At 30.5% G+C, this 13,348-nt stretch overlaps 2 protein-coding genes across 4 annotated transcripts; both read left to right on the top strand.

Moving 5' to 3' along the window:
* The first annotated feature begins 979 nt into the window (after window positions 1-979).
* LOC108916442 (M-phase inducer phosphatase-like) lies at window positions 980-4,042 on the top strand. Its single transcript, XM_018722700.1, has 3 exons — window positions 980-1,124; window positions 2,027-3,103; window positions 3,204-4,042. The coding sequence occupies exons 1-3, from the start codon at window positions 1,075-1,077 to the stop codon at window positions 3,472-3,474; spliced, it is 1,398 nt and encodes a 465-aa protein (XP_018578216.1). The 5' UTR covers window positions 980-1,074; the 3' UTR covers window positions 3,475-4,042.
* A 1,702-nt stretch (window positions 4,043-5,744) lies between these two features.
* On the top strand, window positions 5,745-12,662 carry LOC108917024 (rab11 family-interacting protein 2). Of its 3 annotated transcripts, none has more exons than XM_018723440.1 (9): window positions 5,745-6,055; window positions 6,135-6,279; window positions 6,331-6,494; window positions 8,345-8,727; window positions 8,851-9,070; window positions 9,138-9,350; window positions 9,505-9,590; window positions 9,961-10,130; window positions 11,732-12,662. In XM_018723440.1, exons 1-9 carry the CDS (start codon window positions 6,025-6,027, stop codon window positions 11,775-11,777), a joined length of 1,458 nt encoding a protein of 485 aa, XP_018578956.1. In that variant the 5' UTR covers window positions 5,745-6,024; the 3' UTR covers window positions 11,778-12,662. The 3 variants fall into 3 exon arrangements, with proteins under 3 accessions (XP_018578956.1, XP_018578953.1, XP_018578954.1); XM_018723437.1 differs by having other exon boundaries at window positions 9,439-9,590; XM_018723438.1 differs by lacking the exon at window positions 11,732-12,662 and adding an exon at window positions 10,191-10,920 and having other exon boundaries at window positions 9,439-9,590.
* The last annotated feature ends 686 nt before the right edge of the window (window positions 12,663-13,348 follow it).

The raw sequence follows: 13,348 nt of genomic DNA, 5'->3' as shown, positions 1-13,348 counted from the left end.
CCACGTCAAGCGTTGTATAAAAGTCGTAGCAGGTTTAAGATTTACAGATTTAAGGGTGTTCTCAAAATTGCACCTTTTTGGGGTCAATTTAATAAAGAATAATAGAACTTCATTTGTTTTCTGCTTATTATTTATATAAACTTATACACGCTATATGGAAAACATTACATTAAAATTACTGAATATATTTTGAAGACATTTAAGATATTATTTTTTTTAAGTAACAATTGCTTAATCCTATTCCAGAAGATTTAATTTATTTTCACTATTATTATTATTATTATTATTATTATTATTATTATTATTACCATTTTTTACACTTTTTTACAGACAAACAAGTTTTTAGAATTGTATTTTGATTGTACCTACATTTAAAACTATGTATTTTGAAAATAAGAATTTCAGGGACAGTTAATTGCTCACACAATTTTTTTCTTATTTTGACAAGTGTGCCACCCGCCGAGAGATTCCGCGACACCAGCATTATACTTATATTCTGTGTTAATTTAAAGATGAAATCAAAAATATATTTAAAAAATCCATACAGCGAACTGTAGATATTTTGTACATCACCGATAAGCAAAAAAATGCTTGTAGGTATTACAAAAATTTATGATTTGCCACATTTTCTTTAAAAAAAAAAACGAGATAAACGATAAAAACGATAAACGTGATTATAAATGTGAGAAATTTTAAAAATTTGCATCCCCTGGCGGTAATTACTTTGAAAAGCAATTTCTTAAGAAAAACAAGTATATTGCAGTTTACCCTGTAAACTTCTCACTTTCCCTTCCAAATACCCGATCATCCAATCTGAAAGCCGGTTCTCATTTTGGCGCCCTTGTCAATGCTCTACATCATCCCCTAGTGCCATGCAAGGGTGTTCCCCCACCATTTCTAACTGTAGTGTGGGCCCAGACGGGTTTGTACTAAAGACGGTTCCGTTGCTTTCAAAATTCAGTAAGCGTTTAGTCGTGCAAGGGGTAACGTCGCTCTTATCTCTGTGTGTGTGTGTGTGTTGTGTTTTTGAACTCATTTGTTTATAACTTTTGGATTATTCGTACAATTCGCAAAATGTGGGACTCTGACAGCAAGGAACCCTGCAACATTTGCGAATATTCAAGGTGAGAATAGTTCATTTCATTACCCCGGTATCTAATTAATTTTTCACGCATCCTGTTAGGACCTATCTCTGCAGGTGGTGGTTATTTATATTTTGCTCATTAGAACAATATAGCTTAGTTTAAGTTCGAAATTATATCATCAACTCGGCCTTGTTTAACGCTTCACCTTTGTTTATACCGCAAAAAAACTCGGTTCACAAGACAAGAAAGAATCTACAAGAAAGTAAAAGTTGAAAACAAGAGTTTTAATCGGGTGTCTAGGTATTTAATGTCCTATATAATAGTTATTATTTCTTTCATGGTTTAATATTAATGTTTAGAGAATAATTTAATAAGTAAATACTTAATTTTCACTAAAGTCGTATTATACATTTGGCGCGAAATAGTCGGCGATTATCATAATTATTTACTTGTTTATACTTTCAAATGTGTGGCGGATGACAAAGAATACACACTGGGACATCCAAAAACACGAAAGGAATATACTTAAGCAGTTACAATAAACGTTAGAGAGGTATTTTTAAATGTTACTTTGAAAGTGGTAACAACGATTTAATTTTGACAGTGATGTTAGCTTCTTAAAAATACTGTTGTTACTAATGTTAGTACCTGATTAAACCAAAATTGTTTACTTATCATTAAAAAAACCTAACCAAAATTTAACGAAAATAAAAAATATAAGATATTCATTTAAAAAAAAAGCTGTTTACATTGCGTGTATAATAAGCTTTCATTTGGTATGACAATTAGAACTAATAAAATAAATACCTACTTAGTAGGTATGTATTTGTAGTAGTAGGTTTCGATTTTTCAAAATAATGTCGGGCGTGATATTTTTATATTCATTTTCTCGTCCAGATTAAAACAGTGCAGAAATATGCTAAGCCCGATTTTCTTTCCAGAGCTAAGAAAATGGTACATTTTGACGGCATGCAAGAGGACCTCTATTTGGACAAAGAAAATATGCAATCTTTCAGTTCGATAAAAACCGACGAATTGTCAATGTATGAAAACAACAGCCCTCTTGTTTTCACAGAGAACTCTCCTTCACATTGCTCACATGTAAACCGTCGTCCTCTGGAAGACCACGACTCAAATTCGCAAGACTCAGGTTATGGAGCTAGTTACACGGGAGACAATGGCAAATTTTTGTCTTATGCATCACCTACTACCACCAACTCCTTTGGAGCGAACTCCATGTATTCCATGGAAGACGAATATTTGGACTTTTCTGATGTCGAACCGCTAGAAAAGCCTAACAACTTGCCAGAGGATTTCAACAAACTCATAAATGACCCTTTGGCACACAGTAGAGTTAAACCTCAAGAAAGAACATCACCGAAAGATACAATCATCAGACCGCTGTTTCGTAGAGCTCTTTCCCTGCAGTGTACTAACACCAAAATTACTCCAGTCAGTAGCAGAGTACGTACAAGTTTGTTTAAAAGTGGCGAATCAGAAATTCGGTCCAGTAAAAGATCAGAACCACCTACAGAATTAGAAATTAGCACAGGCATCAAGCGCTCGAGGATCTTCGATGAGGATGAAGCGGATGAAGAAGAAGCCTCAGTTCCAGAAGCACATCCTCCTTTACAACGTGCTTTTTCGGCCACAGAAGAAAGCATAATGTGTGCGTTACAAAGATCCTCTACAGAACCAGACCTGATCGGGGATTTTACTAAAATTTTTTCCTTGCCACTAACCCAGAGTCGTCACCAAGACTTGAAGGCTATTACACCGAGTACATTAGCCCAGCTAATGAGAGGACAATACCTAGAAACTATAGCTTCCTTCAAGGTGATCGATTGTCGTTATCCCTACGAGTTTAATGGAGGACATATTGATGGTGCTATCAACATCTACACCAAGGAACAATGTATAGAGCTGCTTGATGCTAAACACGTGCCGTACGTCAGTTCCCTGAAGAGGCACATTTTGGTGTTCCATTGCGAGTTCTCTAGTGAACGTGGCCCTAATTTGTAAGTATTCACAATTACTACATAACAAAAATAATAACTGATAACGCTACTTTACTGTAATGTTTAGTTTTAGATTATTAATTAGGATTTTTGTTCCCAGATATCGTTACCTTCGCAAAGAAGATCGTCAGAAGAATGAAAATGCTTATCCAAATTTGTTTTACCCGGAGATCTATCTTTTGGAAGGTGGATACAAAAATTTCTTCGAGCAGTACTCTGAAATGTGCATTCCGATTGCTTATAAAGAGATGTTGCATCCTGATCACGAAGATGATCTGAGACATTTCAGACAAAAGTCGAGGACATGGAACAGTGATTCTCGTCATCGTCCCCACAGTGGAAGGAATTGGAAGAGGTTGGGACTAAACTAAGCCTTTTTGAGCCATCCTAACCTACATAGTACAAATGCTTTGTCAGATGTGTGAACGGGTGTGTGCATGCTAACGATAAGTCAATTTATTGTACCTACTATATATTGCATCACATTGGTGCGATTACACGGATTGTTTAAGACTTAGTCTTTTGTAAATAATTGTATATAAGAGTACCTTATTGCTTATCGCTCGTCATTCAATGAGAGAGCTATTTTTTTGCAATGCTACCACCAAAGTTTTCACATATAATTTTAAATAGTTGACTTTAATGACTGTCTTGTGGTCACCTCATTTTTTTTTCTTTATGTGCAATTAATTTCGCAATAAAAATGTGATGCGCCTCGTATCAGTCCATTTTTATGTGCTGATTGTAGTCTGCAAGTATATTTATTTCATTTATTTTAGGAATGTTTAGTTTAATATTTTTTGTACTTGGCATATTTTGATGTGTTCTAATTTATAACTCAAGGAATATACATTTAATTTGTTATGTGATTTATCCCTATTTTACAGACTGATAAATTCCTTGTATTTTAAATTCTTAATTAAGTTTATGGTGATATACGTAATAAACTGTATATAAAATATGTTTAACTTATGAATAAATTTTGTTCTTTTATACTGAATTTATTAGTTTTTTTTACATTAACTATCAAAATAACTACAAATATTCAATAGAACCTATAAAATGATCATAAACTTAAGGCATTATCAGCTTTACTGATCAGATTGTTAACGCAATAATAAAAACTGAGGAATGTTACATTGAACAGATGCTTCATGCACAACTTTATACATATACAAGTTCTAGACTACCTCATAAATACTTAGAGCAGAACGATAAAAAAACGTATGTAGCAAGAGGTATCGGAATCTGCTTCTTGATTATCTCGACACTCATTTTTTTCTCACTGATTTGTGAATGTAATAATATCCTTATCTGTTATCATCGAACCAAATTTGCAAATGTTATTTGTTTTTCAAAATTTTCGTTTTTCTTAGAGTTACAGCACTTGAAGTTTGAAAAATATAATATCGGATATCTAATTAAAATAGTTATAACTACAAAGGAGCCTGATTATTATCAAGCATAAGCCGTTTGGAGAAGATCTCAGGATATGCCACCATCATTTTATTTTTTTATTTTGCTTCATTCCACACTTTCCATCAGAAAAGTCCGCTATGTAGATTTAGAAGTTGCCGTAAACTGTTACAGTATGAATATTCTAATTTTCACCATCCATCATTTGGAAAACTCACCAGAAAACCATCGATGAATACAGTTGTTTGCTCACAAAAAAAAGTTCAACCCACGATCAGTGAATCTAATATGAGTGCAAACAATTTGGACAACACATTTCACCCAAAACATTTGAAAAATCTCATGAAATAACTAATATTTTATGTTTAAATAGGCATTATTAATAGTGCGCAGACGGGGGGAGCGGAAAGAATGTGCCCCCCCCCAAGCTTTCTACTCGTCGCTGAAAATATATTACCAGTTCAACACGAAAAATCCAATTTTTTTTGGTTATTATAGAGGCCATGTTTTTTTATTTATTATTTATGTACACATCCATCATGCATCATACTGGCCAATAGACATACAAAGTATATCTACCTGTGTTTACACCTGATTCTCTAACATAAAATGGGTCTGTTTAGAAGTTTGGGTATTGTAAAAGTGGGTGAGGAATAATAATAAAACGACAGGTAGAGGTAGACGGTCATTCCATTGCTAACATTCAGATTATTCAAAATATACCAATTATTCTTTGGAAATTTACATCTCATCGGCTTTTGTTTTTTTTTTTTTGGTAATTAATAAAATTTTTATAAATCAGTTAACCAAATATGGAGTTGTTTTATTTAATGATTCAGTATCATATATTTGGTGCTGCAACTATTTAGATCGACGTTCAAAAATTATGTTTATATTTTATGCACAGTACTAGATTTACTGATGCTATTCTATTTTTGAATAAGCAGTTGATTCGATGTCAGCTCTGTTTTTAAATGATTTGCAACTTTCAAAATGCGTGGCTGCCATTGACTGTGGCAGTATTGATTAATCATCACTGGTGACATCTAGTAGTGAAAGTTCAAATCTTCTTTTAAATACCATAAGAGTAGTGAAGAACACTATCGTTGTCAGAAATTTAGGAAAGTTTTAGAAATTTGGTAGTTATCTGTAATAAATTTCATTTTGTGGTCGATTACAATTTCAGATGTACGGATACGGATAGTCGTGATAGTCGTGTCTTGAAGAAGAAGACGATAAGAAACGTCAGCTCTTTTAAGAAAGAAAACAGTTAAAAAATATCACATCACAAATAGTATCTAGTCCATGATTAAGTAGTGTTTATTAGTGCTATATCTTTGTTTTATTTAAATATTTTACATGTAACTGTTTATCAAGTATACTAAGTATCAACTAACATCAAAGTGATTCATAAGTTATGTTTAAATAATCTCCTGTTTTCTCCAGGACATTCCATCACGAATTGGAATTTTAATTATTACTGATAATATTCAAGTCTATTAATAATGTGGATGCCTACTCATGTTCAGGTTACAGGTAAATAGATACAAATACTTTAAAACTTAATATTAAATGTTAAAAATCCATTTGTATTTTACATATTGTTTATTTTTAGTTCAAAAAGCTGATGGATTATTGCTCAAGGGTAAAAACAGTACCAATGATTGTTTTGTCACAATTGCCTTGGGTAAAATAAAATACCAAACATCAGTCAAAGAAAAATCTGGACCACAAGTGGATTGGCATGAAGAATGTGAACTGTAAGTAAAAGGATATAATAATTTTTAAACCATATAATTTTTTATTTTTAGTCCAATACCAGACCAAGGCAATACAGCTGAAATTATTCTGACTGCTCTACATCATAATTTTCTTGGTGTGGATGAATTTTTAGGACGTGTGGCGATACCATTAAATAGTTTAGACATATACGAGAGACCAAAGAATAAATGGTACCCATTAAAAAGCAAACCAGGTAAGAAAACCATGATTTTAGGTTCTGACTAATTGGAAAATCTTTTTAATCGTGAGAACATTTTTTATTGTTATTAATTAGTTTCTTTAATCATAAATGACAATGCAGTATTGTATTCAGTTTTAAACATTTTGCCGCTACATATTTTCTACATTACAAGATTGATATTTATGTTAATAAACAGATCATCTTAAGACGTTTAAACATCCAGCAAATAACAGATAATACAGAGTAATAAACACGTTCAGTATAATTTATTTTTGCAATTTACAGTGTGACAAATTGAGTAGGATGGTAGAAATAAACTCAGTTACTATGTATTAATCTCTCTTTTGAGTGTGATTATCTTTCTAGAGATATTGAAAATTGAATTACACTTGCAAAAAAATGTACTACATCAATCCTTAATAATAGAGGACATTTTTTTTCAATGGATGAATCTGAGCAAAAACAAATAAATGTATGGTATTCTCTACTGCATATACATTAAAAGAGGGAATCTGTTTCTTCATTTTTTGCTGTGGTATTAAGATAAATTAAATTTTGTTAAAATTAAATTGTTAAATTTTTTACTAATATATTTACTTGTGACAACATTAATATTTGGAATTAAGTGCCTACCTCTAATGGTAAAGGAGATTTGGCTATTAAAACGTAATACAAGCATATCATGCTGGAAAAAGGTTTGAGAAAGATTAGTTGGTTGTTAAATTACTAAGTCTTTGTGTAACACATTACGTTTAAATTTGTGCGAATGATGTTATCTTTGCTGGGAAAGATGGACCATCAAATATAATATTAGCTAATAATAATGAAGTTATATTGTGCATTTAATTTGAAACAAGATACATAATAGTATTTATTATCTCAGATAAAATTTGTTTATCACTATAAGGTAACTAATTGAAGGAATAATTTTTTTGTGTTAAGCTGGATTACCTTAAATGAATCATTTAATATTTGCATGTATTTATTTAAAATTAATACTATGTGTATAAGAAATACTTGATTAGAATATTAAATTTAATAAAAATTTTTCTGACATATTTAATTAAAGGTGTAGCAGATGTAATTATTTTAATTGATTTATGTTATTAAATTGTAATCTACCATGGGTTACTTATTGTTTATTATGACAGTTTTAAAAAACATTGAACTTTATGAAGGAAATAACCTTGGTTGTATTTCTTTAAAGATTCTACATTGGAATTGAAATCTAATATTTCATATACAGTATGACCAATAAAGTTTATGTCACAAGGAAGATTTTTTAATAAACGTAAATTTTGATTTTAGTGAAATTTTTACTTAAAAGTATTAACGGAAAATGTATTTTTATTAGTCACATTCTAAATAAAAGATTTATTAGAGAAATAAGAATATTAAATTAAATTGGAAAATAAATAAATTTTCTTTTTGATTATTATTTGTAATTTTCAGTAATAAAATAAGTGTTGACAAAATAAAGTCAATTTTAAAGTAAAGAAAATCACATGATTGGTTTTGTACGCATCGTTTCACCATATTTTTTAAGCAATTGATAGAATAAAAATTTACTTAAACTGATTAAAAAAAGTTATTTTCATATTATTTCTGAATTTGGTGACATTGGCTGTGTTCAGCAAATGGTCGGACCGATCAGTCGTTCAGTGGACAAATATTTTGTTGGTCAGTCCAATCAGCTGATTGGGAATATTGGCCAGATTTTAATACAGTTACTAAAGGCCGTTCAGCAAATTGTTTGACTAAAGAAGTTTGACCGAATTAGTCTGACCATTCGCTGAACACGGCCTTTGTAACAGCCTTGTTATGCTGGAGTAAAATAAAAAGTAAAATTAAATATAACGCAGGAAAAGAGGGAAAAAACAAGGAACGAGGCAAATTGGAAGTTAAAATACAATTTACTGTACGGGCTGGAAGTTTAACAAACTTAAGCAAAAAAGAAAAGCATAAGTCTTCTATTGGTCATGTTGCTCAATCAGTGGGTGGCAGTTTGATGAGCCTCGGTAGTGCTGAGCGTCGCAAAGGAATAAAAAAGTTTGCCAAATCCATTGGGTCCAAGATGAATCTAAAGGGAAAGAAAAAAGGGGGACATTCTGAAGATGATGCTTCCTCAATAGGAAGCGTAGGGAGCTTAAAGATCAGAAGCAATAATTTAGGGAAATTTAGAAGTCGACAAACTTTAGAGGATGCTGATCCAGGCGTTGTCAGTGAAGACGAAGATGAGTTTACGGTATGTTATGCGGTCTCGCTTTTAAAATTAACATGTATTCTCAGACTGAATCTATGTCTCGTTGTCCAAAATAATTTGCTACGATTAAAATTAAATATATTAAATAGAGTAAATTGGTTTTAGTTTGATGACCTTTCTCATAAAAGTTCTGCGAGTTCTTTAAGCCAATCAGCGAATAATAGAACAGTTTCTCCTGTTGTAAAAACAAGTGAAAATCCTTCACCTACAGAAAATATCAAACGTAATAATTTGACTGGCGGAATAGCACCTGTTAAACCACCAAGATCGGACCAGAAACCGCAAGACGAATGGGAATCAAAACTCTTAGGAAACAAATCAAAAAGTATGTTGCAGATTACAGATTATGTCTGATTATAGGTTATTATTATTATTATTATTATTTTGTTAAGGTACTTTACGACCTGGTAGTAGTGAATCTTTGAATAGAAGGTCATGGGATTCATCAAAATTAGCCTCCCAAATAGAGGAGGAACCAAGTGAATTTTTAGATGTCCCGATTAGTAAACAAGATACTCTTAGTCTTAAAGCAAATTTGCCACCTGCCTCTCCCAAAAAAGAGGAAAAAGAAGGAATGTTTTCTAAATTCAAACACTTTAGAAAAGGTAGGTTGCAAGTAATAATCTTTTTTTTCCTATAGTACACTATCTTTTGTTATGAAAGAAGTAGATGCATGTAGATTGCTTTTTTTAGAGAAAACTGAATTTACCCCAGAACATGATAAGCCACTTGGTAACTCAACTGAACGTATTATTATAGGCGGAGAAAATGAATCACGTGCACCAATACAGAACAATCGTATATCCAATGAACTGTTGCAGAAATTCGAAGGAAAGACAAGAGAGGTAAGGCAAATATAACAATAATACAACTCACCTCACCCGTACAGGGTGTCCTAATATTCCGTGTACATAGAACTACCACAAATTCTTGAGGTCAAAATAAAACTATTTAACTAACCTTTATCCAAAGTGGCAACATTTAGCCGCTAGAGGGTATTGCACTCATTTCAGATTATAAAAAGTTCTAACATACGTAATTGCATTTAAATTAGACAAAGCATTTTAGAGTTGTTTCGAAAAAAAGACAAATTTTATATACTTTTGATTTCAAGAATATGTGATAGTTCCATGTACATGTAATAATGGAACACCCTGTATAACATAGTTTTATTTATTGTTAGCATGATTCCATATACTTTAACTATGATTTTAGGATTTAATATTGGCTTTGTGTGAAACTCAAAACGATTTAGAAAAGCAGAAGAAGAAATTGAAGGATTTGGAAGATTATTTGGACGATCTGTTGCTAAGAGTGATGGAAACTACACCTAGAATCTTACAAAATCCATACGTAACTTGCAAAATGTCACACAAGTCATTAAAGTAAGTTGTGTTTAACCTTACAAATTGAATTTCAGTGTCAATAAACGTAAATATTTTTAGGGGTTAATCTCTATCAAAGTGATCGTCGTCTTCTCATAATTTGGGTGCAGAAAGCCATCGAATACAAGTTTTATTATTGTTTTTGATTGTTTACTAACATTGGCTTTTGCTATTTTTTTTTTTTGACAATTTAATCAAAGATAAGTATTTTTTAATAGATAATTTGTTCAGACAGATAACGAAAGAAGTGGTCACATTAATTTAAAATCAATTCTGTATACAGTTATTTATTTTTAACCTTTAAGTATTTGTAAATTGTAAATTCTATGTATGTTTGCGAACTTAAAATGCTTGACCTAAGGAAAATGTTAAATTGCAATAATATTTTTATCAAAAACCATTCGAAGCCCTCAAATAATTGACTTAAAATGTGATAAAATATCTGTGATATGTAAAAGATTTTATCAACACATATTAATATTTAGCGTCACATTAAATATAGAGAGGATTTAAATGATAATCAAGCAGTAGTTGTAAACTCATTACATCAATTCAGAATAGATCCTATTAGCTGTGACATTACAAAAACGCAGAGGGATTTAATGAAATTTACTTAGAAGTCTTGTATAACCCTTATGCGAGTCACAAATCAAAGATACATGAAACATAAGCATACCACTAGCCACACGAGGTTTAATTACGAGCAATAAATTTAGAGGTGATCCTACTCAAAAATAATGTTACAAGTTCCTATAAGAAAGCGTATTTTTTTTTCAGTGGAGCATTTTTTTTATATTTGGTACACTTAACAAACTGCACCTACAAAAAAATATATTAAAATTATAAAGCCTTAGGAAAGTTGATCATAACTTTTTTATTTACAGTTTTTCAAAAAATTAAACTGTAGTATCAAAGATTGTTAAAAAATTTCCAGATAAATACTCCCGTTTTAATTTGAGATAACCATTTTCAAGAAATAACCCATTTGATATTATAGGATGGCCTTAAAAACATTTAAATAATAAAAAACCTAAAAGAAATTTATGTTGTACATAAATATTAACATTAAAAGTAGATGGGGAGATGGTAGCATATTGTCCTGTCTAACAAATTTTTCAAGCTACCTGAAAAAATTTAATTTGCTATAATTAATACAATAATTCATTAAGCGAAAATCGTTACAAATACAAAAAATTTACAAGAAATCGTCAATCAGAAACATTTAATTCCCATAATGTACGAGGCAGTAAAATTTTTTCATTACGCAAAATAAACTGTGCATGGTTAACACTTAAGTATCAAAGTCCCCATGTTTTCTAGTGATTTTTACTTATGTCAAATATTTTTCAGAAACTTCTATCATTGTTGTGGGAAAAATACATGAGTTATTGCCATATCATTGGAATTACATAACTCATTAATATTTGATTTACAAAAAATCAGAAGGACTACTACAAATGTAAAAAACTATACGTTATAATTTCACTTCTCATACTTAAATTTAGCAAAATGTCTTCATTAACACCGGCCATAACTTTACAAATCAAATTAAAAATTTCCAGTGAAGTTTTTGTAACTTTATGCATTAATTTTTTTTATAGGAATTTTTTAGTTGATGCTTGGGAAAGCAGAAATACATCACACTAGAGCGGTCTATTGGAAGAAGAAAAAAGTAATTTTACAATTTTCAGTTTTGACACCATTGAGTTTATAGAATATACACTAACCTTTTTATGTATTTATTATAAAATTTGACATTTTCCAAAACAAGTGCGAATGGTATTATGAAATATTATTTTTAGATACTCAAATTATTAAAATATTTAAAATGAATTATTTATAGTCGAGTCTTTTTTCAAGTACCTTTAAAGATATATTATTTGTGAAAATCTTATTAATAATCTTCAACATGTATTAGGTATTCTAGTCAAAGTTTTGTTTTTTTTTTTTTTCAGTGTGCTTGGCTTTTTGTACCAAAATACAAACATTTTTTATTAAACTAAAGAACTGACTGACTAGCCAACTGGTTTTAAAATTTGTGTTGAAATTTTTTAATAATCATTAGATCTGTTTTTTCTTAAGACAATCTCTTTATGTTGCATTTTATTTTGGCCAAAATATTTTCAGAATAAGTTGTAATTATGTCAAAGTAAAATTTATCATATTTGGGATTTGGTGCTAAATATATTCCATCGGTTGTTTACCGTCAAACTCATTGTATACTTTTTATATAGCTAACTCGTTACATCATAGTAATTTTTTTAAGTAAATTTTCTATCACATCTGAGGTTGTAGTAATTATTGTACAAAATAGAGTTGTTTATATGTGTAGATTGTTGATTTACTCATATGTGTAAAGCTATATAAAAGAGTAAAAATTATATATTTAATATTTTTTATATATATCGTATTAGTTGAATTTTATTATTAACACTATTAACAACTAGATTGTAGAACTCCAAATATTTCAAATTGTACAGATTTAACATATACAGGGTCGGAAAGTCCCCATGGTTCATCGGCCGTTACGTGAGAGCGATAAAGTAAGTCATAGAAATCCGTGTGATAGATGACTATAATGAAGGCGTCTAATAGTCACCGCCCATTTCAACCCTTCCACAAATAAGAAGTGGATCTTATTTGTGGAATGGCGAAATGGGCGGTGACTATTAGACGCCTTAATTATATCCATCTTTCTCTATCGCACGGATTTCTATGACTTTCTTTATCGCTCTCACGTAACGGCCGATGGGGACTTTCCGACCCTGTATATATATTTTCTCAGAAATATACTTTTATTTGTGTACATGGCCACCAATAATTCTTTCAAATTGTATTATGATAAACAAAATTATAAAATGTTTTACAGAAGCAAATTATGAATTGAAAAGAGATTTTAGATTCTATTTATTCATATATGTAAGTAATACTGTAAAACAAAAAAGTATGTTATCATTACGTACATTTTCTTACACTACATTAAAGGTACTGTTTTAATTTCTGATTTCAGGGAGGAAAGTGACTTTTAGTCCTAATTTTTTAATCCCTCTGACAAAAATATAAAGACATTTACTAATGTTCTGATTTTTCCAATGCCCATGCCCTTATGAGTTAGAAATTTATAAAGTATTTAGATTTATTTTGTAATATATTATGATGATGCATATTTTAATTATGTAAAATTGTTTATATTTTACGTTTATATATCGAATATAAAA

The sequence above is a fragment of the Anoplophora glabripennis genome, unplaced genomic scaffold (assembly GCF_000390285.2).
Source record: "Anoplophora glabripennis isolate ALB-LARVAE unplaced genomic scaffold, Agla_2.0 scaffold2, whole genome shotgun sequence".
Taxonomy (NCBI): domain Eukaryota; kingdom Metazoa; phylum Arthropoda; class Insecta; order Coleoptera; family Cerambycidae; genus Anoplophora; species Anoplophora glabripennis.
This window is presented reverse-complemented; position numbering and strand designations above follow the sequence as displayed.

Coding starts and splice junctions, on each gene's coding strand:
- LOC108917024 (XM_018723437.1), top strand. CDS start 6,025: ATGTGGATGCCTACTCATGTTCAGGTTACAG. Junction 6,280..6,330: donor TGGCATGAAGAATGTGAACT/GTAAGTAAAAGG, acceptor TTTTATTTTTAG/TCCAATACCAGACCAAGGCA. Junction 9,591..9,960: donor TCGAAGGAAAGACAAGAGAG/GTAAGGCAAATA, acceptor CTATGATTTTAG/GATTTAATATTGGCTTTGTG.
- LOC108916442 (XM_018722700.1), top strand. CDS start 1,075: ATGTGGGACTCTGACAGCAAGGAACCCTGCAACATTTGCGAATATTCA. Junction 1,125..2,026: donor AACATTTGCGAATATTCAAG/GTGAGAATAGTT, acceptor TTTTCTTTCCAG/AGCTAAGAAAATGGTACATT. Junction 3,104..3,203: donor AGTGAACGTGGCCCTAATTT/GTAAGTATTCAC, acceptor TTTTGTTCCCAG/ATATCGTTACCTTCGCAAAG.